Below are 27,789 nucleotides of genomic sequence, written 5' to 3' on the forward strand. Positions count from 1 at the left end.
TGATATATCGAAGTCAAAACTGCAGGGCAAATTTTGTACAAGTGTTAAACAGGAAATGAGATATGGAAATACAGAAGTTGCTGATGAAACGCAGGAATTCTGGCAGCATCTGTAGAAAAAAAGCGGAGCCAACATTTCAAATCTGAGACTTTGCATCAGAAGAGATTTTGTTTCAGATCTCCAGCATCTGCACTTCCTTGTTGTAATTTAGTAATTTAAGCATTTTGCATACAGTATCAATAGACGACTTGATATGGGAAGGAGGGGATGTGGTCGAGGTGCAGAAGATAGGACAGTCACAGCTAAAGTCCCATTCCACCAGAGATTGAAAGGGGGTGGAATTCTCAGGTAAGGGAAAAAGATGTCATTTCGAAGATACCCCACTGGACCGTAAGTTTTCAAAGTTTGTGCAAAGATTTGTAGCTCGGGTGCTCGTTGTTGTGGTTCTGTTCGCCGAGCTGGAAGTTTTTGTTGCAAACGTTTCGTCCCCTGGCTAGGCGACATCATCAGTGCATGGGAGCCTCCTGCGAAGCGCTTCTTTGATGTTTCCTCTGGTGTTTATAGTGGTCTGTCCCTGCCGCTTCCGGTTGTCAGTTTTCAGCGAAACGTTTGCAACAAAAACTTCCAGCTCGGCGAACAGAACCACAATAACCCCACTGGAATTCGATACCATTTGAAAATATGTGAGGCTTGCGGAGAAAGTGGGAGAGTGCATTCAGTCTCTGATGATCACTTGGATGGCACGATGTCTGCTTGGTTTGCACTGCTGCCTCATAGTATCAAGGAACAGCGTTCGATTCCACCCTCCAGCGATTGTCTGTGTGGAGCTTGCATATTCTCGAACGTATCTGCGTGGTTTTCCTCTGGATGTTCTAATTAACTCTCACAGTCCAAAGATGTGGAGTTTAGGTGCATTGGCGTTGTTTAATTGCCTGCAGTATCCCGTGTTGAGCTGAGAGAAAGGCAGGGTTTCAGAAACAAGCTGTGGGTGTGTCAGGTCGGATGCTCTTTGGACGGTCAGTGCAAATCCAACTGGCCAAAGCGCATGGTTCAACTCTGCAGTGGTTCTATAACTTTGATGAAAGTTTCTGTCTTGGAAGTACTTCCCAGAACACTACCTCTAAATGTAGCCCCGATGTGCCATAGCAAAATGCAAAACTCACATTTATCTGAAATAAACTCAATCTGTCCATCTTCTGCCCATCTGATCAAGGTCCCTTTTTACTCTGTGCCAACCTTCATCGTTGTTGACTGCACCTCCATTTGTGATGTTGTCCGTAAACTTGGAAACCATAACACCTTCATTCAAATCCAAGCCATTTATGTAAATTTCGAAAAATAGTGGAGCCAGCACGAATCCTTGGGGCACACTGCTTGGAACAAGCCTCCAGTCTGTAAAATTACTCTTCACCAAAACGGCCTGTTCTCCTACCTTCGAGCCAGTTCAGTATCCAAATAGCTCGCCCCCCCTGCATTCCGTGTGATATGACTGGGCTAAACAATCTAACATGAGCAGCCTTGTCGAACGGCTGATGAAGTCTGTGCAGATCATATTTAGCATTCTGCATTCATCAATTGTATTTGTCACTTCTTCAAAAAAAAAACAACGAGGATGATAAGACATGATGTCCAACGTACAACGCCATGTTGGCTATTCCAAAACGGCAATTGCCTTTCCAAAAACATTTTAAAAAATCAAATTCTTTGGAATCCCCTCCAATAGATTGCCTGTCACTGACGACACGCTCACTGATCTCTGTTTCCTGGCTTTTTTTGAACACCTTTCTTAACCACCATTCCAGCCATCCTTCAGTCGTCAAACATCTCCCCCGTGGTCATCAATGACACACATATATCTGCAAGGTGCATAGCAATCACTTCTCCAGCTTTTCACAGCGTTCCAGTACACCGTCGATTGGCTCCCGGAGATTTGTCGTTCTTTATGACATTTTCAGACATCCAGCGCCATCTACTCTGTAATATGGAGCCTTGTGAGAACATCACTATTTCTTTTTCCGAGTTATCCACCTTCTATATCTTTCTTCCCAGTATATACTGACACAAAATATTTCTTTAGTATCTCACCCATTTCTGGTGGTTCCACACATAGACGACTTGTTCATCATTAAAGAGCCCTATTCTCTACTTATTGCCCTTTGTTTTCTTTACGTATTTGTAGAATATCTTTGGATTTTACCAAAGCGGTCTCATGTCCCCTTTTCGCCCTTTTGACTATAGTTCTAATGTTTTTATACTTCGTTGGGAGTCACTTGATCCCAGATGTCTATACATGTCATATGCTTCCTGCTTTTGCTTGACGTTAGCCACATTTCTCCATGTATTCAGATTTTCCGACACCTACCATTCTTGTCCTTCTTCCTACCGGCAACACACGGTCTTTTCACGGTTCATAATGACAAACGTCCCTTTACCTGCAAAATGTCTCTTTCAATCAGCTTTTCAAAGTGCATGCCGAATGAGTTCAGAATTGGACTTCCTCCAATTTAGAACTTCAACGTTTACATGAGGTTTATCCTTTTCCATAACTTTCTTAAATTAATTGTTGCAGTGTAGCAGACACGAAAAACAGAAATACTTCCTTCTGTTCCTGTGTAAAAGGCGCAAGAGGCTGAATGGCCTCCTCCAATTCACGTATAACACAAGCAAGGGGCTGAATGGCCCCGTCCTGTCTCTCTGTCACAGTTTTATTGACTGAATAGCGTCCTCCTAGCCTCTGAAACAGGCTCAAAACATTAAATGAGACAGCAAGACGTGGAGTATGAGCAACCAGTAAACTGTTTCTGATGGAGGTCCATTCCTTCTCAGAAATGCAAACAACAAAATTTGCTCCACGCGTCCTTTCAGTAACACCTTGTGTAGTTGCAGTAACAGTTCTCTATGCTTTGAATGGTTCCTTTTGCAAAATGTGGTCACGATTCAGCTTTCCATCTCTTCAGGTTGCAGCAGTCCTTTGTGGGCTGAATGCCCTTCTCCTATCCCTCTGTACCAGGCACATGAGGAAGATTTGATTCCCCCTTTTCATGATCAGCGGTTTCAATGAAGTGAATGATGTCTCAGAGTTATGAAAGACTTTGATAACAGGGCACTTAAAACTGGGAGCAGCATTACACAAAGTCATTGGCCAATAAATATTGTTACCTTGGTTTATGGTCACTCGAAATTTCCCCAGCAGTCTTTTTTATGAAGTTGGCCTGTTGTTTAATTCCTGTTTTATAAACGGAGGAGGCTGGAGTGGGCGGGTACATCTACAACCCTGTAGTGTTCCGACAGTACTCTCACAGACAGGGAAGAAAGATCAATTAGATTGAGAAATGGATGGTTAATATTACAGCAACCCTCGTCCATTCCATGGAAACTGAGTAATTGTTTCCTTTTGTTGTAACATAAATAATAATGTAAGAACTGGGTTACCTGAACCTCTTTTTGATGATTTAGTCATGGATTCTAATGGATTCTAATTTTCCAAGTGGAGGGTTTTCATGTTTACTGGTAAATAAGCTCCAAACAATGTGTTATTCCATAGTTTTAGTCGGAGCATCATCTACGGTACTAACAGAGATCAGCACTCAAAGTTGACAACCGGAAGCGGCAGGGACAGACCACTATAAACACCGGAGGAAACATCAAAGAAGCGCTTCGCAGGAGGCTCCCAAGCACTGATGATGTCGCCTAGCCAGGGGACGAAACGTTTGCAACAAAAACGTCCAGCTCGGCGAACAGAACCACAACAACAGAGATCAGCACGTCCAGAGAGAAAGATAGTAGAGACCAGAATCTGAGAATATTAGACTGACATGTAGTAGTAATCGGCAGGAACTTACACTGGAATGTTTCCTATCATTTTACACAGTTTGATCGATGGTCATGATATTGGCGGATCCAACATACACTTTGCATTATTGAATATTTTCATTGTCCTATACTGGATTATTGGTGTGCCTGCTCAGACTCAAAGTGCAGTTTTTATTTCTATCAACAATGTATAACTGTATTATTGTTCTTTACATTTTCCCTACCCTCCTTGGCACTGTTAACATTCAGTTTGAGACGCTGAATCCAGATATTCACTCTATAAATCGCGGCTAACTGCATCCATGAACTTATTCGTTCACTCTCTTTCTCTTTGCTTCTGGCACATTCCCTTGTCTGTCTCTCTATTGATCATCTCAGATCCAGCTGTGAACCACAGTTCATTTAATCACTGCCCTTATCGTTTTGAAAAGAAAATGGGAGCTTGGAGGCCACTGTCTTCTGCTCTGGTTATAACGTCCAATCACTTTCTCTGACTCCATCCTGTCACTGGTCAATAAATGCGGGTGTTACCGATGAATCGAAACTGTAGTGATTCCTTTGACCATGAGCTTATTGCTGACTCAATACACTGAACATTCTGAATGTTCACTACTACCAATTCCAGGATATACTTCACCAGCTCTTACCGTCTGCTATCTGAATATTGAGCTATGAAATAAATTCTTAATGGTGTCAATAATGTTATGGTACTGTTCGCCGAGCTGGAAATTTTTGTTGCAAACTTTTCGTCCCCTGTCTAGGTGACATCCTCCTGTGAAGCGCTTCTGTGGTGTTTCCTCCGGCATTTATAGTGGCCTGTCCCTGCCGCTTCCGGTTGTCAGTTTCAGCTGTCCGCTGTAGTGGCCGGTATATTGGGTCAAGGTCGATGTGTTTGTTGATGGAGTTTGTGAATGTGTGCCATGCTTCTCGGAATTCCCTGGCTGTTCTTTGTTTGGCTTGCCCTATAATGGTAGTGTTGTCCCAGTCGAATTCATGTTGCTTGTCGTCTGCGTGTGTGGCTACTAAGGATAGCTGGTCGAGGCGTTTCATGGCTAGTTGATGTTCATGGATGCGGGTCGTTAGCCGTCTTCCTGTTTGTCCTATATAGTGTTTTGTGCAGTCCTTGCATGGAATTTTGTACACTATATTAGTTTTGCTCATGCTGGGTATCGTGTCCTTCGCTCTGGTGAGACACCACTACCTGCAAGTTGACAGCACTTAATCAATCAATCTTCTGAACCTCACACTGCAAGTTCACACATAAGCACCCCAATTAAACTGAGAATTTCTTAAATTTTCTGTGACCCCACTTAATTAATTATCACTCAGTTCTCTATGCAGCCGGTTTCTTTTTTTTAACATTATACTTTGGTGCTCAAACTTCTATCAAATTAATTTAAATTTTCTCCCATAAGACTAGTTAATTTCCCCGTAGGCTAATAAGGAGAAAGTGAGGACTGCAGATGCTTGAGATCAGAGCTGAAAATATGTTGCTGGAAAAACGCAGAAGGTCAGGCAGCATCCAAGGAGCAGGAGAATCGACGTTTCAGATATAAGCCCTTCTTCAGGCCCGAAACGTCGATTCTCCTGCTCCTTGGATGCTGCCTGACCTGCTGCGTTTTTCCAGCAACACATTTTCAGCCGTAATCTAATAACCCAGGACTCTTGAGCTCTTCCATTGCAGGATGTCTCTAGCTATGCATAACCTTGCAATATCCTTCTATGCCTGGCTTGTGGCACTGGGAGTAAGCTCTGTGGTACTGCTTTTTAATTTGCTTCTTAAACTCTAGCCTCTCCAATCTTCCTTCCAATGGACTCTGACTGCTGGTCCTTCATTTTCCTGTAAAATGGTCTGTACCTTTTCCAGAATAGGTAACACAGCATATTGATGGTCGAATAACAATCTGTCTCCATCTCCGAGTTAGACTTCAGAAGGTTCCAACTTATTTATCTGGATAATTGATGAGGAAGCATTGGACAGGTAAAACCCATGTCTAATTCCTGCGTAACTATATAACTGATCCTTTGACACCCCACTGGACCTACTCCACCAACACGCTCCTCACATCCCCAACCAGAAAGGAGAAAACACTGGCAAAAGGGCTGCAGCAATCAGCTAACCACAAGCTGAACCAGCTTATGGAACCATTAAGAAACAAGAATCAGTCTGTGCCAATATTAACCTGGTTATCAAAAGGCATAGAAACTCAGATCTGTAACTCCTGCTTGAGTTACACCTTGACAGGTAAATTCACATATTGGGATGAAAGATTTACCCGCAAATTATTCAGCTTGGAAAATCAATTGTGTCAGACACATGAATAAACAAATTACCTAAATTTCAAGCAGCTGCATTGGCAGAAAGGATAAGTAACAGTGGAACTTGGTCCCTTTTCTCTCACCCAATAACAAAAAAAATCTGGAGAACATCAATTTTCCAAAGAATATATATACAAATTTTGCTACTGTTGAGAATATAAGACATTGATTAAACTAGTACTAAGGAGTTCACCTCCTGACTCTCCAAAGACTGTCCAACATCTCCAAGGCACAAGTCAGGAGTGTGATTGATACTTCCCACCCTCCTGGATGAGTCCAGCTCCAACAAGGCTCAATGATCTTGGCACCATCCCGGACAAAGCAGCTTGTTTGATTGGCACCATATCCACAAGCATCCACTCCCTCCACCACCGATAATCTGTAGCAGCAGTCTGTATTATCTACAAGATGCACTGCAGAAATTAGCAACGATCCTCAGACAGCACCTTCTAAACCCATGGGCATTTCCCTCTAAAAGAATGTGGGCAGCAGATACATGGGAATACCATATCAACAGGTTCCCCCGAAAACCCCTGAGATTCAAGAAAACAGCTTACCATCACTTTCTCAAAGGCAAATAGGGACAGACAACAGATGCTACCCGAGCCATCAACACCCACAAGCCATGAGAAAATAGCTGTGGTCTCAGATTAAATGATCCCGCGCAGTAATCTGTGAAAATTCGATAGGCAAAGAGCTAGTTAATGCAACAATTACCAACTTCGTTTCTTAAGAATAACAGAATAATTAACTAACAACAATTTATAGGTCGTCACTCTGACGTATCTTCTAACTTCCATCAAAATACAAATGCGAGAAACCGCGCCCCACCACCCCTGATTAAGATTTACCAATATTCAACATTACAAAACGCCAATCAGATTTAGAATCTTCTTTCATTCTTCTTCGGGATTTTTGCTTCACAAGTTCCTGATCCATAAAAGTAAATTTAAGATAGCTATTTTTGGCTTTCGGTTTACATGCTGGTGACTTGTCAGTTGTCCTCTCAACTGTTCAGTTTTTGCCGCTCTTATCCCCCAAAACATCGGATTTTGCCATGGGATTTTTAGATTGCCAGTATAATAAAATCAAATTGGATTGGTGTTTGGTATTTTTCGGGGTATAATTTCAACAGATTAGCCTAATTCGAATCTGTTTTTCCGTTTCCAGTCGTCAATCAACACTATTTACTGGTCCAAAATGTTACATTATATTAGAGAGTATTGAGAACATTTGTAGCTCAGGTTGAGGTTCTGGATATAGGTTTACTCGCTGAGCTGGTAAGTTCATTTTCAAACGTTTCGTCACCATACTAGGTAACATCTTCAGTGAGCCTCCGGATGAAGCACTGGTGGCGTCGCCCTCTTTCGATTTATATGTTTGAGTTTCCTTCGGTTGGTGATGCCATTTCGTATGATGATGCTATTTCCTCCTGTGATGTCATTTCCTGTTCTTTTTTGAGGAAGTGGTAAATGGCATTCAAGACAATGTGTTTTTATCGACAGAGTTCCGTTTGAAACGTCACATTCGAAGTGGTGTACTTCCTCAACCGTATGGAAGGATACCAGTGAGAGTTGGATATGCCTTTCTGTGGCTAGTTGATATTCATATATCCTGGTGCCGAGATGTCTGTCTGTTATCCAATGTAGTGTCGGTTACAGTCTTTCCAAGAACTTCACCAGTTTGCTTCTAGTATCCGTTGAAAGAGTTCAGTCAACTGTACCATGTGATCATTCCAGGACTTAGGAAACATCACTACCTCGTCCAAATATACTGCATAGTTATTACACCAGTCGCAACTCTGTTCATAAGCCTTTGGAATGTGGTGGGAGCGTTCTTCATTCGAAAGGGCGTCACTTTGAACCGATTTCGTCCATTTGTGGTTACAAACACAGACATTGCTTTCACCATCTCTGATAAAGAAACCTGCCAAAAACCACGCATTTAAGACTTGGTGATGGAACTGGCTTGTCCGCTTTTCTTTATACAGTCCTCCAGTCAAGGAATTGTAGAGGAGTCCAATTTTGTTACGGCATTGTCATTCAAGTATTCCATGCAAAATCATTGAGTCCAGTCCGGTTCAGCAATGAAGATGATCGGCGCACTCCTCTCATTTTGACTTGTTTCGATGATGTCCTCTTGGAGAATGCCCTTCACCTCCATCTGGAACTGTCTGGCTTTGAAAGAATTAAGCCAGATTTTTACATATGTCCTTTATTGCATTAACAAATCTTTCGAATGTGGTCCATGCTCCTGAGACAGATAGGTTACTAACCTATCCTAGGCCTCAAGAACTCCTTTCCTTAAAATCTATTTTGAGGCATCTCAAAATCTACATCATCTGTATTATTTTCCTCATTCTGCGAGACAGTAACTAACGAACACCTGTTTATCTAATGCATTCTCTCCTGTATAATATGGTTTCATCATGTTCACAGGGAAAACTTAATACTTTTGTTCCATCTGACATCTTTAATAAATACTTTACCTGACTCAACGTTTTCTCAATTTGATAGGGGCCACTAAACCTGGCTTTGAAGAGACCTCTTACTTGGGAACAGTATTAACAAGTTATCCCCTTGGAAAAGCGTCTGAGACTCAGCGCTTTTATTTTCCCCTGTTTCACTGTATACTGTGCCCTCTTTAGGTCTTGTTTAGGTAATTCACCTCCCTCAACTAAGATAAATGATATAAGTGTGACATCTCCGACTTTGGTTCTGTCAAATTTTTATTGAATTAATTTCAAAAGGAGTCTCATTTGATGTCCGAATGTCAACTCAAAGAGAGTAAACAGAGTTGGTTCGTTTAGGGCATCTCCAATGGCAAGCAAGATGAATGGGATACCTTTACCCCAATCATTCAGATCGTCCTGTTTGTATGCTCTCAAGGTCTGATTCAACCTTCCTTAAGCTATCTATGATTATTTGTGATATGCACTAGATTTAAGTATGGTTCAATTCAACTATCCATAGTCTCCTTGAACAACCTCACAGTAACATTTGAATGTTGGTCCGACTATAATCCCTCTGGATCGTCCATGCAGCGTGAAAATAGCTACTAACCCCTCTACCAACTTTTTTTGCATTGAAACTTGATAACTGAAATCTGTTGGATATGTCCATTATGGTTGACAAACACTGAAACACACTTTTACTTGTCGGCAGGGGACAGCTATAGTGAATTATATCCCGCCTGAAATGTTTTTCACATTCAGGAACTTGCTTTAATATTTTGTTATATATGTGGGACCTATGTTATTGAATCAGTTTACCAATAGAATTTAGTTCAGTTCAGAAATAGGTATTAGTGATGAATTGAGCGTGATGGTGAGGGATTGAAAGTGACCGTGAGGGAGTGAGGGTGATGATGAGGAATTGAGTGTGATAGTGAGGGAGTGAGAATGATGGTCGGAGATGAGATTGATGGTGAGGAATTGAGCTGTATGGTGATGAAGTGAACGTGATTGTGGGGGAGTGAGAGCAACGATGAGGGAGTGAGCTTGACTTTGAGAGTGACATTGACCACAGTGGGGGGAGTGCTACTCTGGCAGGGAGAGCTTGATGGTGAGGGAAGGAGAGTGACTGTGCGGCAATGGGCGTGACGGTGAGGTAGTGAAAGTGACGGTAGATTCGTGAGTGTGATAGTGGGGATATGAGCATGAATGTCCTGTAATGAACGTGACACTGAGCGTTTAAATGTGATTGCGAGTGAGAGAGCAGGAGAGTGAGAGAGCAAGTTCGCAGGAGTGGGAGCTGGAATGTGAATGGTAGAAAGCATGAGTGTGCAAGAGCGATAGCGAGAGATAGCAAGCAAGGTCGACGGAGAGAGAGAGTGGCAGAAAGAGTGCGAATGGGAGAGAGATAAAGGGGATAAAGAGTCAAGGGAAATTAAAGTGCATGAGAGCTGTGTGTGCTTGTTGAGCTGATTCATTGTATACTTAAATCTGTGCTGTCCCCGTCTGAGTGTTTCACGAAGATGAGGTCAAGGAGAATCTCTGTCTCGCCTCGAGGATTGTTTCGGTCTTGTGTGTACTGAAAATAGTACGGAAGCAGTTTTTTTTTCTCTGTTTCCAGCGCACTTATCACCGACCCGTGATTGATGATCGGAGGAAGAGTAAATAGAAATGTTTGAGCCCTTGTAGTCTTAAACGAGCTCCATTAAACAGTCGCTGGTGGTCAGAATACCACAGGACATTCACTGAGCCGTCTCAAGACTCTTCATCTTCTGACACTGAGAGGCTCCTGGATGGCACACCGACTTAGAATAAGCTGCTGTGATGGGTAGCAGAACACGGTACACATTCGGATAACTGTTTCTGTGAATGTTCATAGACAGGAATCTAGGAGGCAATCATAAAAGAACAAAGAGAATCAAACAAATAAAATGTTTGTTTTCGAAGTGATCTGATCACATTGTTATAAAGTTCAAGGCATGTACTGTAACTTTAACAGAGAGGGGATGCTGTTCTGAACTGAGACCTTTCAACCACCTGTGTACAATACTGCATGGCAGTCCCAGTGAGTTCTGGGAAATTGAAAATATGCAACAATTGGCTGCGAAATGGATACCTGTGTATTGGTTGCTCTTTTGGCAACAATCTGAATTTAACTAACCAGTTTAAATTATGCCCCAGGATATGGAAATCTGGTCAAATGTGAATTAGTTGTATTTCCAACACCTGACATATGAGACGATCAGTTGTTGGGATATAAAAGTAGAGACATTTTGTAAATTAGCGACACAGCAAGTGCCATCGAGACAGAAATGCCTGGAGAACATATGTTTTGCTCTCCAAAAGATTAGGCAAGAGTGTGAATCGAAGATAGCTTTTCATATGAAACATGTTAGCAATAAAAAGAAAGAAGATGACCCAGGGAAATCAGCAGACTTAAGAGTGAAGTCACGGAACACAACAGTTTCTGTGTCGTTTTGAAATTAAGTTGATGTAGCTTCAATATTTGTCCCATTGGAATAGTGTAATTGTACAGAGTTGAAGGCAGAAAAAATGCACTTAAGAAACGAGGGCGGACCATTGTGAACAGTTGCTGTTTAATGTTCACTTTCAGAATTGAAATGCTGATGTTACTTTTGCAAATTCTCTCTCATTCGTATTTTGACAGGTTACGAGGAGAGGTGAGTCTTTCTGAGTGTTTTTTCTTAATTAACAAAGGGGTTGACCGCCGTGACATTAAAGATATCGAGCTCGAGATTTGTACGGATTTGGAAAGGTTTGGACATATCCAGTCTGAGACTTCTACAGATTCCAAGACGTTTGAGGTAGACATTTTCCCAGTCGATTTAAACAGTTGACGATTAGTGCCCTGGATTGTTAAATAAAGTATAAGTGAGATCATCGGTTTTGTTTTTGCGGTTACCTGTCTTGGATAACTTAAAAGTGAGGAAATGGTTCTGAAGATTGTGAACGAGGTTCTGGGGTGTGAACATATTTCCCAAATGTGCTGACAATGGAAGGGCTTCCTTTTTGCAATAGCGAACAGATGGAATTGGTTTTAGCCGGGGACAAAAGGAAAGCCAAAATAATACTTTGGCAAGCACGACGGTGTAGCAGAGATGTATGCACCTGCAGTAGAGTTACGAGAAAACGTCAATTGCTGTTGAAGCAAATTATGTTAGAAGACAAAGAGAGGGGAAGAAGAGCCATGTTAGTGGAAAAAGAATGAGACAATGAGAAAAAAAAAGGAAAATCAAAAATGAAGAGACTGACTGAACATCATAAGTTGCGAATTATTAAGGAAAGTCAAGTTAACAGGATGGCGATGACACATATGTCACGACATTGTCGCATTTTGATGAGAAAGATTTGTAGCCTTCTGTATTTAATTTGAAAAATTGGCGGGCAGGTGGAAAGGCCGGAGAATGTGTGGGTAATGCTACTTTAAGCTTAACTTGTAGTCAGGGCTATGAGGTATTTGCAACGCTGTCAGATGAGGGGTCATGAGACGAAAGATGCCAAGGAAGGCTATTTTGAGTGACTATGAATTGATACTAGATGCATAGCGACGGGTGAAAAGGAAGTGAAAGGCCTCACTTGTTTCCACTGTGATAAGGTGGGACAGGAAAAGGCACAGCACTTGTCATTACAGAAGGGCACTGTGGGAAAAGATGTGTGAAGAGAGGCGAAGCCAGTAGCATTAGTTGAATTCGCAAAGGAAACCACAAGAGAAGTTAAGGAGCAACAAAAAAGGGCACTGCCAAGGCAGGAGCTGAATATTGAGTTAGGGTTTGATCGCTGTCAAACATCACCTCAGCCGGTAAGATTATTCAGGAAGAAGGGGGAGAAGGGAAAGAAGTTACAATTTTGAGTGATAAGGGCACTAATCCGTCCCTAACGGTAAGAGATGAACATATTTGCACTCTTTCTGTCATGTTAACTGAGAGAGGGGTAATTTGTGGAAGATATGAACAGAAGTTGAGCGTTGCCCTCTGTAAGATCATTTTGGTGACCAAATCAAGGCTGGGAAAGGATCAGTGCGAGTAATTGACAGAGTGTCAGATCCAGAAGTACAGATTGTTCTTCTCAACAATTTAGCAGGATAGGACCGACACCCCTTCTTGTGGAGAAGCCAAAGGAAGAACAAAGTAGTGAAGATTTAAAAGAAAGGAAGCCTGTAATCTGACAATACTGTATAATAACAAGATCCTACTGTCATAAGTAACATCAAGAACCAAAAATGAAGGAGAAGTGTGAAGTAGTTAGCAGAGACACTGTTTGATGTTATGGGGAGGAGAAACATCTACAGGTAGAGCGTCGGGAAGAGGTGCTAGACTTGAAAGGCTAATCGCTTACAACAGAAAGACGAGAAAATAAAATATTATATATATATATATTTATGAAATATATGTATATGTATACACACACACGTATACATACACGTAAAAATACATACACTCAGAAAAGGAATCAGAATATAATTCAGAAGGCTATTATCTGAAAGAGTCCAGATTAGAGTGGTGCTGGAAAAAGTTGCAATCCGAAGACAAACATGGGAGTAGACCAGGTTTGTGCAGAGGATAAATGGGTTGGAAGTGAACCAGATTTTGTTGCCGGCAGCATACAGTCAGGACATGTTATGGAAGCACTTCAATTCCCAGTAGGAATTCACCTCGGTGCGAGGAAGGCTCAGGCTAAGGGACAAAAATCATTTCATTGGCCTGTACTGCACAAGAATGTGGTTAAATTTTGCTTCACATGTCAAAGTCCCAAATGATTGTCAAGCCATAGGCTCTAAGAAAACCAGCACGTTTGTTGCCAATTCTTGCATTTGAACAAACTTTAATGCGTGAAATATTTGATGGCGTAGTTCCCTACCCATAAACTAAAAGTGGGAACCAGTACTTCCTAACCATAATGGATGCGTCGAGCATTTTTCAAGAACCAATTCCATTTCGGAGTAGAAAGACAAAAAGGGTGTTGGAGGAGTTAGCAGCTTTCTTTACTCAGTTTGGGCGACCCTGAGAGATTCATTCAGATCAAGGATTTACTTTTACTGCTACGCTGTTTCACAAAGTCATGGATAGCTTAGGCATACAGCACTTTAAATCAATTGTGTACCACCCTGAATTACAGGGAGCTTTGGAATAGTGACATCAGACGCTGAAGATCATTTTAAGAGCTTACTGCTAGGATTGCACGAAGATTGGTGCAAAGGTATTCCATGAATTTTGGTTGTCATTAGAGATATCCCAAACGAATCTACTCAGTTTCACCCGATTCAGTTAGTATTTGCACATAAAGAGAGAGGGCCTTTGAAGTTATTTAAAGAAAAATCAGGCTCGGATTATGTAACCACTGTAAGGGAAAGATTAAATCAGGTATCTGTGTTATTTAAACAGCAGGTGAAGAAGACATTGCGAGGAAGTAAATAGGTGGCCTTTAAAACTCTATCATTCGGATGTTGCCCGGTGGGGATGACACATGAGGAATGTCACCAATGTTAGATGATCCCTTCCATGCCAGATTTAGTGGTCCCGATCAAGTTGTGAAAATGTTGAGTCAGATAAACTATCTGTAAAAGATGCCGGATAGAAAAGAAATCTTAATCGTGTACGTTACATGAGTATATTGAAACCTTACTATAATAGAGACAAGGAACTGGAGAAGCTGGCGTTATTTACTCCCGGCACACACAGTAATCAAATCAGAATGTTATGAATTTTGATGTGCCTCAAAACACGTGAAATAATGAGGAAGTCCTTGAGGAGTAGGAGGGATGAGAAAACGATCACTCTCTCTCTTTGGAGTAAAGAACTGAGTTGAAAGGTCCACGCAATAGTACGTGGACACATGCTAGAATATAATGGGGAGGACCTCTACTATTGTGCACAAGGCAGAAGTTGGAAGTGCCATTCCGAAAATCAAAACCCTGACAGATTTAATCCTCTGAAAGCCACACCCATCCAGAAGGACGTGGATGCGAATCTGAACGAAGATATCATTGAACCGAGTCAGAGTGAGTGGAATTCGCCGATGATGTTAATTGTTACACCTGATAGGATTCAACATTTTATGTTTACTATCGGAAGGTCAACTCTAACAAAATCGGATTCCTACCGATAACATCATTGGAGTCTTTTTTTAGATTACTTACAGTGTGGGAACAGGCCCTTCGGCCCAACAAGTCCATATCGACCCTCTGAAGAGAAACCCACCCAGACCCATTCCCCTACAACTAACACAACGGGAAATTTAGCATGGCCAATTCACCTAACCTGCACATCTCCGGACTGTGGGAGGAAACCGGAGCAAACCGACACAGACACGGGGAGAATGTGCAAACTCCACACAGACAGTTGTCCGAGGCGGGAATGGAACCCAGGTCTCTGGCGCTGTGAGGCAGCAGTGCTAACCACTGTGCCACCGTGCTGCCCAAATTTGGACTCACTGCATGTTTATTGGTACATACCTTTATCAGAGAAAGCAAAAAATGTTTCCACGTTTATAAATCCAAATGAGCTGCATGAATCCCAATTGACAAACATTGGAATGAAGAAAGCACCTGCCACACTGCAAAGACTCATGAACAGAAGTGTTGAAAATCACACAACACCAGGTTATGGTTCAACAGGTTTAATTGGAAGCACAGTAACTTTCGGAGCATCGCTCCTTCATCAGGTGGTTGTGAAGGAGCAGCGCTCCGAAAGCTAGTGTGATTCTAATTAATCCTGTTGGACAATAACCTGGTGTTGTGTGATTTGTAACTTTGTACACTCCAGTCCAACACCGGCATTTCCAAATTAGAACAGAATTATGACTGTATTAACAAAGTGGGCAGTTTACCTGGTTTTAGTAATAATCTTTTGCGAGTGATGGAAAGATCACATGTTATAGCTGGATGAGCTCTTTGAACGATTACGAGAAAAAGAAAACTGTTAATAAACTTGAAGATAACAGAATTCACGAAGACAGGTGTGACGTCCCTGAGACACAATATGAGTCATGGAAGGCTAAGTCCAAGGAACGCGAAGACAAATGTTATTGAGAAATTCCTATGACCATCCTTGAAGAAAAAGGTGCTTCGATTTTTCGGACAAAGTTGATTCCACCGGAGATTTGTTCCAAACTTCAGTGGCGTGGTGCCAATGTTAACAGACTAATTAATTGATAACAGAAAATTTAGATCGACAGAATAATGCCAGCAGGCATTTGAGAATTAAAAAAAACAACCGAGAAACACTGCACCTGCTTCAGCTACATCCATTTTTTTTTCTTGAAACCGTTCGATGTTGCCATTGATGCTGGTCACAGCAGGCTCGTGCTTTCATAGGACAGATAAGGCAGGGATTGCCTTTCACATTACGAATAGGTGAATGGCCTCTCCCTTGTGTGACAACGTCGCTGAAATTCCAGTACTGGAAAGGAATGAAATATCTTCCAACAGTCCTCAAATTTCCTGGTTCTCCACCTGATGGGTGTCCTTTTTATTTGGAAGGTCAAAAACCAGAGAAAACCTCATCCAGCCAGAAACAAGTATGGTCTGTGTGAACAAGAAGCAGTCAGGATGGAGGATGGGAGTGAATCAGGGTTGTAAGAACTGCTCCTTTGCTTTCAGATTGTTTTTCAGTGCGGAGCTGATTTCGTCGATTATTTGGAGCAGTAATTACTGTTTATGAGATTTTATTTTGTTTGCGGTGTCTCGAATAAAGACATCAAAAAACAACGGTTCTTTAAACAGAAGAAACAAGGGAGCATTAGAGATCAGATGGGAGTTCGGTCGGAGAATATTTCTGTGTTTAAGTTTTTCCATTGGGCACCCTTTAAGATAAATGATAAAAATAATAAGCTCAGGTTTGAAATTCAGAACTGACACTTCCAGTTTCTTTATAATAGCTTTCTCTTCAATCTTCCCTCAAATCTGTAATCCTCCGTGCCACACGCATCCACAGTTTTCAATCTTCTATCACTAACGTATACCTAGATAAACACAATGACTGCAGATTCTGGAAACCAGACTCTGGATTAGTGGTGCTGCAAAAGCAGTTCAGGCAGCTTCCGAGGACCAGTAAAATCACCTAATGTATACCTCCCCATTCTCCTGAATTTGGTGATTAACAGATCCCGCTCACCAACTGTTGTCCTTGACAGTCACCTGCTTCTTTCCTGGATTTAAGTCCTTTCCTTTCAGTTTCTACAATTTCATGATACAAGCCCAGAATGTAAAAAAAAACAACAAGGAAAAGGACATGAAATATAAAAACCAGTGTTGTGTTGCCAGATGATGTACAGAGGGGGAAGTTTCAGTTTGGGTAAAGTTCCACCTTCATTCAGAGAGAGTAGTAGCAGCAGTACATTCGCTGATCAGGAAAGTACCGCTTCAGAAGCTCATTATTCAATGGTAGCGCTCAGAAAATCGAGGAACTCTGAATGGGTGGAGGACCAGAGTGCATCCGTTCCTTCAGCAGTTATCATTGGTCCATTGCTGTATTGTGACGACAGTGGAACGAGCTTTGGTTTCCATGACATAAGGAATAAACCGTGACCAAACAACAACAGAGTGCTGCAGTCCTCCAGCCAATTACGTAGGGAAATACATTCTGAACCAAGTCCGCCTCATCAATGTGCAAATTCCCTTTCTGATTTCGCACATGTGTTGTTCCCCGTTTTCTTGCCTCAGGAATTGCATTCTGCTGGAAGCCACTTGTTTTCTGTCTCTGGGAAATAGATGAAAAGTACGTGGTGGCGGAAGTCAGGAAATGTTGGACGTTATTGAAGTTTACTGTGACAATCCCACATCGAAACAGTCTTGTAATAAAAGAAATAGATATCGAACCATATGTGAGAGGGAGAGGAATAAAGGGGAAACGATTTAAGCCCGAGCTGGGTTTGGCAATATACAAGTCTCAAACTCTTCGGAATCTGGGGGATTCACTTACAGATATGTTTACTTCACCATGAGGCACTGGTTAAGTTATGGCAGAAAGGAGGATAGCTAATGTCGTTCTATTTTATAAGAAAGTTAGCAAAAACAAGCCAGGGAATGAAAACACAGTGAGCCTTACATCAGTGGTAGGCAAGTTATTGGAGAGGATATAGAGCGACAGGTTCAAACAATTTTTCAATAGTCAAACTCTTATTCGGTATAATCAGCATGGATTTGTGCACAGGAAGTCATACCTGACAATCCTTTCAAAGTTTTTCAAAGCGGTAACCAAGAGGATAGATGAAGTTAGGTCAGTGGAAGTTGTCAACTTGGACTTTCGTAAGACCATTGACAAGATCCTGTACGACAGGTCAGTAATGAAGGTTAGGTTACATGGAATCCAGTGAGGGTGAGGTAATTGGATTCAACGTTAACCCCATGGCAGAAAGTAAAGGGTAATGATTGAGGGTTATTTCTCAGACTTGATGCATGTGACAAGTAGGTGTACCACAAGAGTCGATACTGTGATCTCTGTTAATGTTATTTACTTTAACGATGTGGATGTGAATGCATAATGCAAGATTAGTAAGATTGCGGATGATACAAAATTAGGAGGTATCACTCATAACGAGGAAAGTTATCAAAAATTACAGAGTGATCTTTGTCAGATGGGGAAGTGAGCAAAGGTTTGCCAAATGCAATTTAGTACATAGAAATTTGAGATGTTGCATTTTGGAATGTCAAACCAATGAATGATGTATAAAATAAATGGTAAGGTACTGAGGAGTGTTGTGGAACAGAAGGACCGAGGAGTAGAAGTATATAGTTCATTGTAAGCAGCGTTCGTGTGGACAGGGTTGTGAAGAAGGCATTCAGCACGCTGGCCTTCATGGGTGAAGCCACTGAGTATAGGATTTGGGACGTTATTTTACAGTTGTACAGGGCATTGATGAGGCCTCACTTGGAGTTTGTGCAAAATTTTCGAAAGACACAATTAATATGTAAAATGTGCAAAGAAGATTTATGAGGATATTTCCAGGATTGATAGTCCTGAGGTATTTGGAGAGTTTTTCCAAGATAGGACTCATTATTGAGAAATTAGTAGAATGAGGGGTGACATTATTGAAATGTATACAATTAAGAAGAGCATGAGAATGAATGTAGGTAGATGAATGTGGGTAGTCTTTTTTTCAGGAAAGTTGCATTTAAAACTAAAGCACAAAGGTTTGAGCTAAGAGGAGCAATATTTAGGAAGGACCTGAGGGGTAACTTCTTCTGGAATGGGCTGCCACCAAAGTGTTTGAGGCAGGTACAATAGTATCATTATAAAAATGGATAGGTACATGGATGGGAATGGTTTCGGTGGATATAGATTAAATGCAGGCAATAGGAACTGGCTGCCTGGGCACTGTGGTCAGCATGAACCACTTTGGGCCAAAGGGCCTGTTTCCACACAGTAATACGCTATAACTATGTGAGTCTACATGTGGGAAATGCCAGGATTCTGAGTAAATTTCATGAAGTGATCCAGAATTTTAATTGATAATATTTGAAGGTGAAACAGAGTTGAGATCAGCTATCACTATATTAAATGGAGGGGTAGGCTGGAATGCCTGAATTTGCTCCTGGTATTTGGACTTTTTCTATTCTTGTGTGAAGTAACTGTGAAGCTGAAGCCGAAAATCAGCATTTTCACCGAAGGAGATTTGGGGGAAAAGCAGGATGTATTACAAACCGATATATCCGCACAAAACATAGACAACGAGGAAGTATTGGGATTTATTGATTGATACTTTTAGACTGAGCGATATATTCATAGCATCTAGAATAATCTATGCTGAATGCCTATCCTGTACTTATAAAGCTGTCCTTTTCAAAAGTCGAAAAGTGTGTCACTGCAAACGCACAGCAGGTCAGGAAACGTCTGAGAAGCAGGGGAGCCAGCGTTTCTGCCTTAAACCCTTCTTTAACAAGTCGGGTGGGGAAAGGATTGAGAGATAAATAAGAGGGGAGGTATGTGGTTGGGCGGAAGGTGGTTGGGGCGGTGATAGGTGGATGCAGGTTGGGTGTGATTGTGATAGGTTGATGGTGAGGATGGAGCATATAGGGTAGAAGGAAGGTGGGCAGGTGGGACAGGACAAGAGGCGGTGCCGAGTTGGGGTGTTGGAACTAGGATGATGTTGCCAGATGGGTCATTTGCAAACTACTGAAGCCGACATTTATGCCGTGTAGTTGAAGGGCCCCGAAGCAGAAAATGTGTCGTTCTTCCTCGAGTCGACAGGAGTCTTGGATTTGGCGGTGGAAGAAACCCTGGACTTGAACGTTCTTGTTGAAGCGGAAGTGAATTTGAAGTGGTCGGCCACAGAGTGCCTTTTGGAAAGCCCATCCCTTCTTTTGACCTAAGAGTGAAGGATGACCTTCGTCCATATCAGTCTTGTGTGTCCTGAAGTGATTCAATAGTCCAATGCTGTGCACACTATCTCTAGACTTGATGGATAAAGTACGGAGGTGAATGGGTGGTTTGCTCGAATTTTAACATGCTCCTAACTATGAGAATGATTACTCTTCATTTGGGATCGTCAGAGAAACACCAAATGGCCGGCGTTTTCGCAAGTGATTCTTCTCCAATTGAGATGGAATTGACCTGGAGATTCTCCGGAGTAAGTGTGGAGAAATCCATTTTTCCTGAAATTAAAAATGCGTCTCAAACCATTTATTCAGACCTTCAGCAATGCACTTGCCATGATCACGTTAACTCAGAGTCAAGAACTTTGTTTTGGAAAGACTATGTCAGACATATGAATGACATAACCTACTAATAGAGCTGATTAATCCGAACCAAAGCTTTGATATTAGGAGGGTTCCCGGCGAAAGGAAATGCATATTTGAGTACCTGTGTCAGAGGGCATTTACAGAATGTTGTAGACGCATCACTCTTGATGTCATCCAACGGGTTTTAGCTGCAAAACCTGTCTCTTTTTAGACAACATCTATTCGTATAGAATTTGATGGCTCTCTTTTTCTTTTACATCTGCTGAGCAAACCATGTGTATTTAAAAAATGTCTGAAAAATATCAGACTCCCTAAGTCTTGAAATCAAAAAGATAAAACTACTGACATTGTGTTAAGGTTTAACCTGAGGGCTCTATCTATCCTTTCAGGATATAAACAATCAAATGATTACAATTGGAAGGAGAGCGCAAAGGATAAAATTTAACCCCGTGTCTGATTCCCTCTATTTATCCTTAAGACAACTTCACTGAAAACAGATGGTGCAAATATTGTCAGATCTACTGTCTGCGGGATCTCATTCTGCAAGAATGGCTCTTCAAGTATTCAGCAGAGTATCCAATTCTGAAAGTGGCTCGCTAAAAGTGAAATGCTTTGAGATCGCCTGTGATTGAAGGTGGCACTCTGTCAATGTAAGCTTCTTTTGTAATCAACACGCACATTTTTTTTGATTCCAATCCTTACATAAGGTTGTCCTGGATGAACAGATACCAACTTCCTGGAGGACAGAAATGTCAACTGTGGACGGTAGCTGGGAACTGATCATCTGAAGAGGCTTCTTGAATAATTAATGACATCATATTGAGGGACCCCCTTCGAAAGAGTGATCACAGTATGGTTGATTTTGGAATATGGACAGAAATTGTGACGGGAAAATCCAATACCAGGATCTTGTCCTTAAACAAGGGAGACTACAACAGGATGAGCGGGGAGTTGACTAAAGTAACTGGAAGCAAAGATGTCATGGTGGTACAGCTGACGAACAGTGGAAGACTTCCAAAGCATGTTTTTCAAAGTATCAGCCCTGTTCAGCAAAGTTAATACCAGTGAAAATATCAGTGTTAGGTTAGGGGTAATCTGTCAGGGTTGTCGAAGGAAATAGGAGGTTATCAGATTGAAAGGGAAGGCATTAAAAATGATCAATATCAGAGCGAACCTCGCAGATTTGGAAAGCTTAATCGGTCAACAGAAAGCCTGAAAAAGACGTCTCAAGAAAGGTACATAGATTATGAGAAAATACTAGGTTAGAGGAGAGACAAATAACAGAGGTTACTGGAAATATAATAAACGAAAGATTGGGTAAAGTAAACATTGGTCTCTTGGAGGGTGAGAAGGGGATTTACTGCTGTGATATGAGGAAATGGCCGGGTATTGAACAGGTATTTTGTGTCGGTCTTCATATTGGAAGACACGAATAAAAATGCTAGTAATAGACAAAAGGTGAAGGTAGATGAGGACCTGGAAAGATCATTATCACAGAAGCGATCATGTTAGGCAATCTAATAGAGCTAAGGGAAGACAAGTCTCCTGGCCTGGACTGAATGCAGCCCAGGCGAATAAAAACGATGGCGGGAGAAATACCAAATGCACTTGTGATAAATTTCCAAAATTCACTGAATTCTGGGGCAGTTCCGGCAGAATGGAAAGCAGCAAATGTGGTGACACCGTTTAAAAAGGGAGACTGGGGAAAGATGTGGAAACGATAGACCAATTAGTTTAACTTCTGTCGTGGGAAAAATGTTTGAGATTTTTATCAAGGAAGAAATACCAAGGCATCTATATATAAGCTGTTCCATTTGACAGCATGTCTTTGTGAAGCCCAGTTCATGCTTAACCGATCTACTTCAATTCTTCAAGACATTATGAACACTGTGAACAACGGGGACCAAGTAGATACGGTGCATCGAAATTTCCAAACCACATTCGACAAGGATCTGGACAAAAGGCTGCTGCGTAAGATAAAGATTCAAGGCGTTACAGTTAGCAGAGATAGCAGAGATAGAGTATTGGTTAATTAACAGGAAGGAAAACGCCGGCAAAAATAAATGGTTTCCAGTCAGCACTCAGTGACCAGTGGACTGCCTCAGGGATCAGTGTTCGGACGGCAATTATTCAAAAGATATGTGAGTGATTTGGAGTTGGCGAGCACATGCAGTGTGTCAAAGATTGTGGATGACAGTACAATGAGTGCTGGAGTTTGCAACCCAGGAGGTCCATTGCAGAGTGTTCCAATTGCAATACTAAGTCCATGACCGTTAATCCAGTGGCCAAGCAGAGAACAAATAATCTGGGAATAATGACAAAACAAGAGCGACAGTGAATGGAAAGTAATCGAATGAGAACAGACCTTGTAAAAATAAAGAAATAAAAATAGTACGTTGGTGTAGCAACAATTCAGCAATAAAGCTCTATAGAAAAGCTTGCAAATAAATTTAAGAGTCGTTATCTTCGATAGGCATCGACTTGATGGACATCAGTCAATTCAGCTTTGGCCAAAAACTGACGGACTGATCAGAAGGAAAGAAAGAGAGAAAGAAAGTGAGAAAGAAAAACAGAACAAAAGAGAGAAAGAAAGAAAGTGAATGAAGAAGACAGTGTAAACAAAAAAAGACAAAGAAAGTGATGTTGCATTCACAAAGACATTTTCAAAATCCTAAATAAATTTGAATAATCTTAAATGCTAGCCAAATATTTGCAAAGTCTCCTGCAAGGAAGTTTAATGTTGATGAAATGGCGAATGTGGGATATTTTGCACTTCATCTGAGGAAGCAGACAGAAACATGTTTCAGCATCTCCTGTTGGATGACAGTACGACTGATATTTCAAAAATGCCACATTACTGGGAACAGGGAACGATAACGGTTGCAGTATGAATTGTGCATTAATCAAGCACTGGTCATGAACTGACAAATTTGTATTATGTGCGGGAGAGTCCTGCATGTTGTGCCACACTGAGGGACAAATAAGAGGGCAAAAATAGAAGGAATGTTGTTTTATTGATGGGACACTTTAATGAAAACAACAAACATTTTTATGGGACTCAACAGCAGCTTCTTCGTCTCCTCTTGAAATTTATTCTGGGTAACCACATAAATGAAAACGTTGTTGCAGGAACTGAGTAGCTGTAGCAAGTTGGTCATCTCTTGAAAGATGTATTCTGGGTCATTGAAATCCATGCTTGTGATGTAGCGCTCTCCTGTAACCCGCACGTAGAGGAAATGTCCAACATAGGTGGCCCATAGGAGGAGGAAGCTCAGCGAAATGGCGAAGAGTAGGACAATGGACCGCTTGCGACTGGCTAACTCAGTATCTTCACCAAGCCGAGTACTGCAGAGCCTCTTGCGGGCTCTGCTGGCCACTTTGATGTGTCTTATAGTCAGGATGTTGAACAAAAGAATTAGAAAAAATGGAAGAAATGGCGTTAGGATCTGATCCAGCCAGTGGTATGCTTTCCAAATTGACGATGTGTAGAAGGTGTCCTGAACAGCACAGAACCAGGGAACACTGTCCATGATAAACAGGGGTTTGTACACGAAGTATAAAGGCACGTTCGTGATACAACTCAGGGCACAGACTATTCCGACGACCATTGTGGCAGTTTTCTCTGTGCAGTATCTTTTCTTCATTCTCTGTGAGCATATGGCCACAAAACGGTCGAAAGTGAAGGCCACAGTTAACCAGACCGAGCTATCTTGAGTGGCATAGACCAGCACGGTGCTGAGGCTGCAGCCAGGAGTGGTTGACAGGACACTGTTTATAAAGTATTTTCGGACAATCCGGTTGAGAACGCATCCTGTGATAATAAACAGAAAATCGGCCACCGCAATCGCCACCAGGTAGTAGGTGATGCATTGTGACAGTCCACACTGTCCTCTGGACAGGATTATAATGACCAACAAGTTAGCTATTGGATATACAAACAGAGGTAGATTTTTTCTGAGATATTAACAAATGCTAGATAGTGTTACATTCAAGTTTGTATTACATTGTTTCTGTTCGGCGCTGTGTCACTGATAAGCAGGTGTAATTCCACAGTTACTTCTAGCTGTTCAACATCCAAAACAGATTATATTATACACGAATTATTGCAACCTGTCCAAGTCACTAACCTCACTCACGACTATTAAATCAATCCCTAATGATGACTATGCAACCTGTCATCATCCAAACTTGTTGTTTGCCATGCTTTTGTTCATACCAATGGCCTTACATCCCCTAATTGTCTATTGTCTATTCTAACCTGACCTCTTTATGGTAATGTGCGCATTTCGATAACCCCATTGGTCCAATTGTAATTAATTTCAGGAAATACTCTGGAGACCCGTGTGTTCACAGCTTCAAATGCTGCTCTCCCGCCTATGCCTGATGTTAGTCACTTCTTCCTTGAAGGATGCACCTTTAGCTGCTTTCACCAAATTTCAGAAATTCATTCCAAAGCAGCTCCATATTTCCGTCATTTCATTGCACAACCCTACAACTTAAATCTTTCATCATCTTGCCTTGATATCTCTCATTTGATTAGTTTCATTGATTTCGGTTAAAGCAACAATATAAACCATGCATTCTTGTGTGGTTGAAGTGTCCATTTCCCACTTAAGACTCTTCATGGTCAATCATATTCCAAAAATGCTTGGGTCGTCTACCTTAATATCTTCTTGGATCTTTGGATAACACATTCACTAAAGCTGTTGTGAAGCAGCACTATCACCCCCATACCAACTGCAACAAGGAACAAGCGAACTCCATCAACATGACTTGAAATCAATAATGAGCATTAGTTGTTGATCTTTAGGAAAAGATGCTCAAAACTTCTAAATGTTTTAGAAAGTATTTGCATATATTCAATATAATTTCCCTAATTAAACAACATTTCAAAGGAAGAAAACAAATGCATAACAAGTCAAAACAATCTGCCATTTTCTCTCAAATCGTTTAAGTGATTTTAGATTTAAGTCATAATTCGACATTGCCATTAGGAGGTGGGCAGTGTGAATCCACTATACTGAAATGAACATCCCTCAATGTGTTGTATGTAAAGTCAAATAAAAAATAGGGTGTATTAATTTTGAAACGCATTAGTGTAATTATTGGCCTGTTATTCTTAATTTTCCCATGCTGTCATACAACTGATGCAGAGATTGTTTAAAATGACTGTCTATTGTGATATTATTCCACAAACTCAAATCAGAAATTTGCACTGTAATGTATGATATTGAAACATTATTCTCAATTATCGAATACATTTCTTCCAATAATATCACAGATAAACTTTATATTTCAACAAAGCAGTCGAAGATATTTTTAGGAATGTGTAACATAGTAAATAGGATAATAGTTTGCAACGTTCCACGATAAAATTGCAAATAACACACAATGATTCACTATAACATTTATTGCACTGATTCCCATGGAACACGTTACAACTTTGTTACAGTCGTTGACTGGGAAAACAATTCAGTCCAAACCTGTAAAACAGACATAATTTCTGAGAACTAACTGTAAAGAAAAACAATGAAGTATTTATCATCTGGTACTCACCAGGGACACCAACGATGGCAAGAATTGGATACAAAATCGCGAAGACTGGAGCAATGGTCGGCTCATGCATTTTTCTTTGAGAAACTAATATAATCACAGAAATTTAGCTCCAACTCGTTTTGCTGAGCTCTGTAACAGGTTTTAATAGTTCTGCTTAGCTCTGTGACACTGTCAAATCGTTCTCCATTTATTCCAACTGTGAATCTCCCGAGACAACGTAGTTTCAACATGCAAATCAGTTGCAGTTCAGTGAACAAACAGATTATCTCATACCCTTATGCCTCTCTTTAATAACATTATCGAAGTGGATGATTCTATGAAACACATGGGCGAAAGTCGGACTCCAAAACCTGCGGTACCTCTCACATCCTCCAACTTTGGCTTAGCGTTTGCCACAATTGGAGCCAGTGACATTAAATAACATAGAACATAGAACATAGAACAATACAGCACAGAACAGGCCCTTCGGCCCACGATGTTGTGCCGAACTTCTAACCTAGATTAAGTACCCATCCATGTACCTATCCAAATGCGTTGCTCTTCTCTGTAATCTCAAAATCTTGACTTTCAATCCGTTCACATTCGCAGTTAATTCGTATTTTTCATTCAGATTAGTTCATACATTTCTTAGAAATGTCTTGCTGTTTAATGCTTTCGAGATGCCAACTAATTTATGTTGATTTCCAGTTGAAATTTTTGAAATGGATTGTAACTGCCTTTGCAGGATATCTGAAAAGGAGGGAAGCAGAGGCCGGTTGATGTGCTGCTACTAGGCATGTTATTATGAAATCCAGATTTAAAAAAAAAACACTGGAAGCTACGTTGCAGTCAGCAAGGCAGATTTTGTATATTGAACTCATTTAGGTTTCTGGTGCAGCAGTATATAACAATTGTTTCAAAATAATATACTGGAGAAATCAACTGAATTACATTCCCAACACAGATTCAATTACCACATCATATACACAGAGGCAATAAGTAATATTCGAACCACCACGAAAGCTGACAATGAAGACGAGACTCTGATAAAGCACTGTGAAGGGAAAAAAAATCTCCAATAAAGGGGGGATAAGAATGAGACTGAGCAACGGAGGTCATACACAGGGAAAGCAATAGGAGCAGGCAAATAAAAGTGAGACTGTAGCCATGATATTGAGAATTATGAGGTGAAGAAGAACCATATCAATTCCAGAAATAGAACAATTTTGATTTCTCCACCATGGAATTGCATCTCCAGAGACAGACACACAAATGGGCCATGTTCTAAAGGGGATAAACAACTTATGTACGTTAGGACAGGGATGATAGGTTCAGCATATTGAGGTTAAATCAGAATCGATAGTGTGAATGGGTACGTCGGTTTGTGCGTGTGTTTCTGTGTTTGTGTTTGTGTCTGTGTTTATGTGTGGCTGTGCGTTTCTGTATTTTTGTGTTTATTATTACGCTATATATCTGAGTGGTAACATCGTCTACGCAAATAATTGCTGATCAGGTCATTATTTCAAATATCTGAAGTCATTTCAGAAACAACTGAGAGCCGCAAGAGATGTTTCCTCTTGGTATCGAATGAATTATTGAGCATTAATGAATTATCATGGCCACCCTCTGCCAGCAGCCCAACTCGACTACAGAAGTGCTGGAGACAAATCAACAGTGGCTTAAGCAAATTGCGCACGGAAGCATCGAGTACCATCCAAACTCAAGGCTGCATCAATACACACAGGAGGTGGTGGAGAAACGAGACGTGAACATTGTTTATCGCATCTCTTAGAAATTATTATATGGATTTTGAAGAATACAGAAGTAATTGGCGAAGTAAAGATCAGACAGACGTAACAAAGATTATGAGTACTCTGAATAGGGTACATCGAGAGAAACGATGCCTGCATGTAAAACAAGAACAAACAAAACGAGCAAAAATGAAAAACGATTTTCAAGAATACGACACCCG

At 41.1% G+C, this 27,789-nt stretch overlaps 1 protein-coding gene across 1 annotated transcript; it reads right to left on the bottom strand.

The window, feature by feature from the left end:
- Positions 1 to 23,293: 23,293 nt before the first annotated feature.
- LOC122544472 (putative G protein-coupled receptor 139) lies at positions 23,294 to 25,908 on the bottom strand. Its single transcript, XM_043683709.2, has 2 exons — positions 25,839 to 25,908; positions 23,294 to 24,204 (listed from the first exon to the last, which is right to left on the bottom strand). Exons 1-2 carry the CDS (start codon positions 25,906 to 25,908, stop codon positions 23,294 to 23,296), a joined length of 981 nt encoding a protein of 326 aa, XP_043539644.2.
- Positions 25,909 to 27,789: the final 1,881 nt, after the last annotated feature.

Source organism: Chiloscyllium plagiosum, unplaced genomic scaffold, assembly GCF_037043375.1.
Source record: "Chiloscyllium plagiosum isolate Xiang-an unplaced genomic scaffold, Cpla_swu_hap1 HiC_scaffold_41, whole genome shotgun sequence".
Classification (NCBI taxonomy): domain Eukaryota; kingdom Metazoa; phylum Chordata; class Chondrichthyes; order Orectolobiformes; family Hemiscylliidae; genus Chiloscyllium; species Chiloscyllium plagiosum.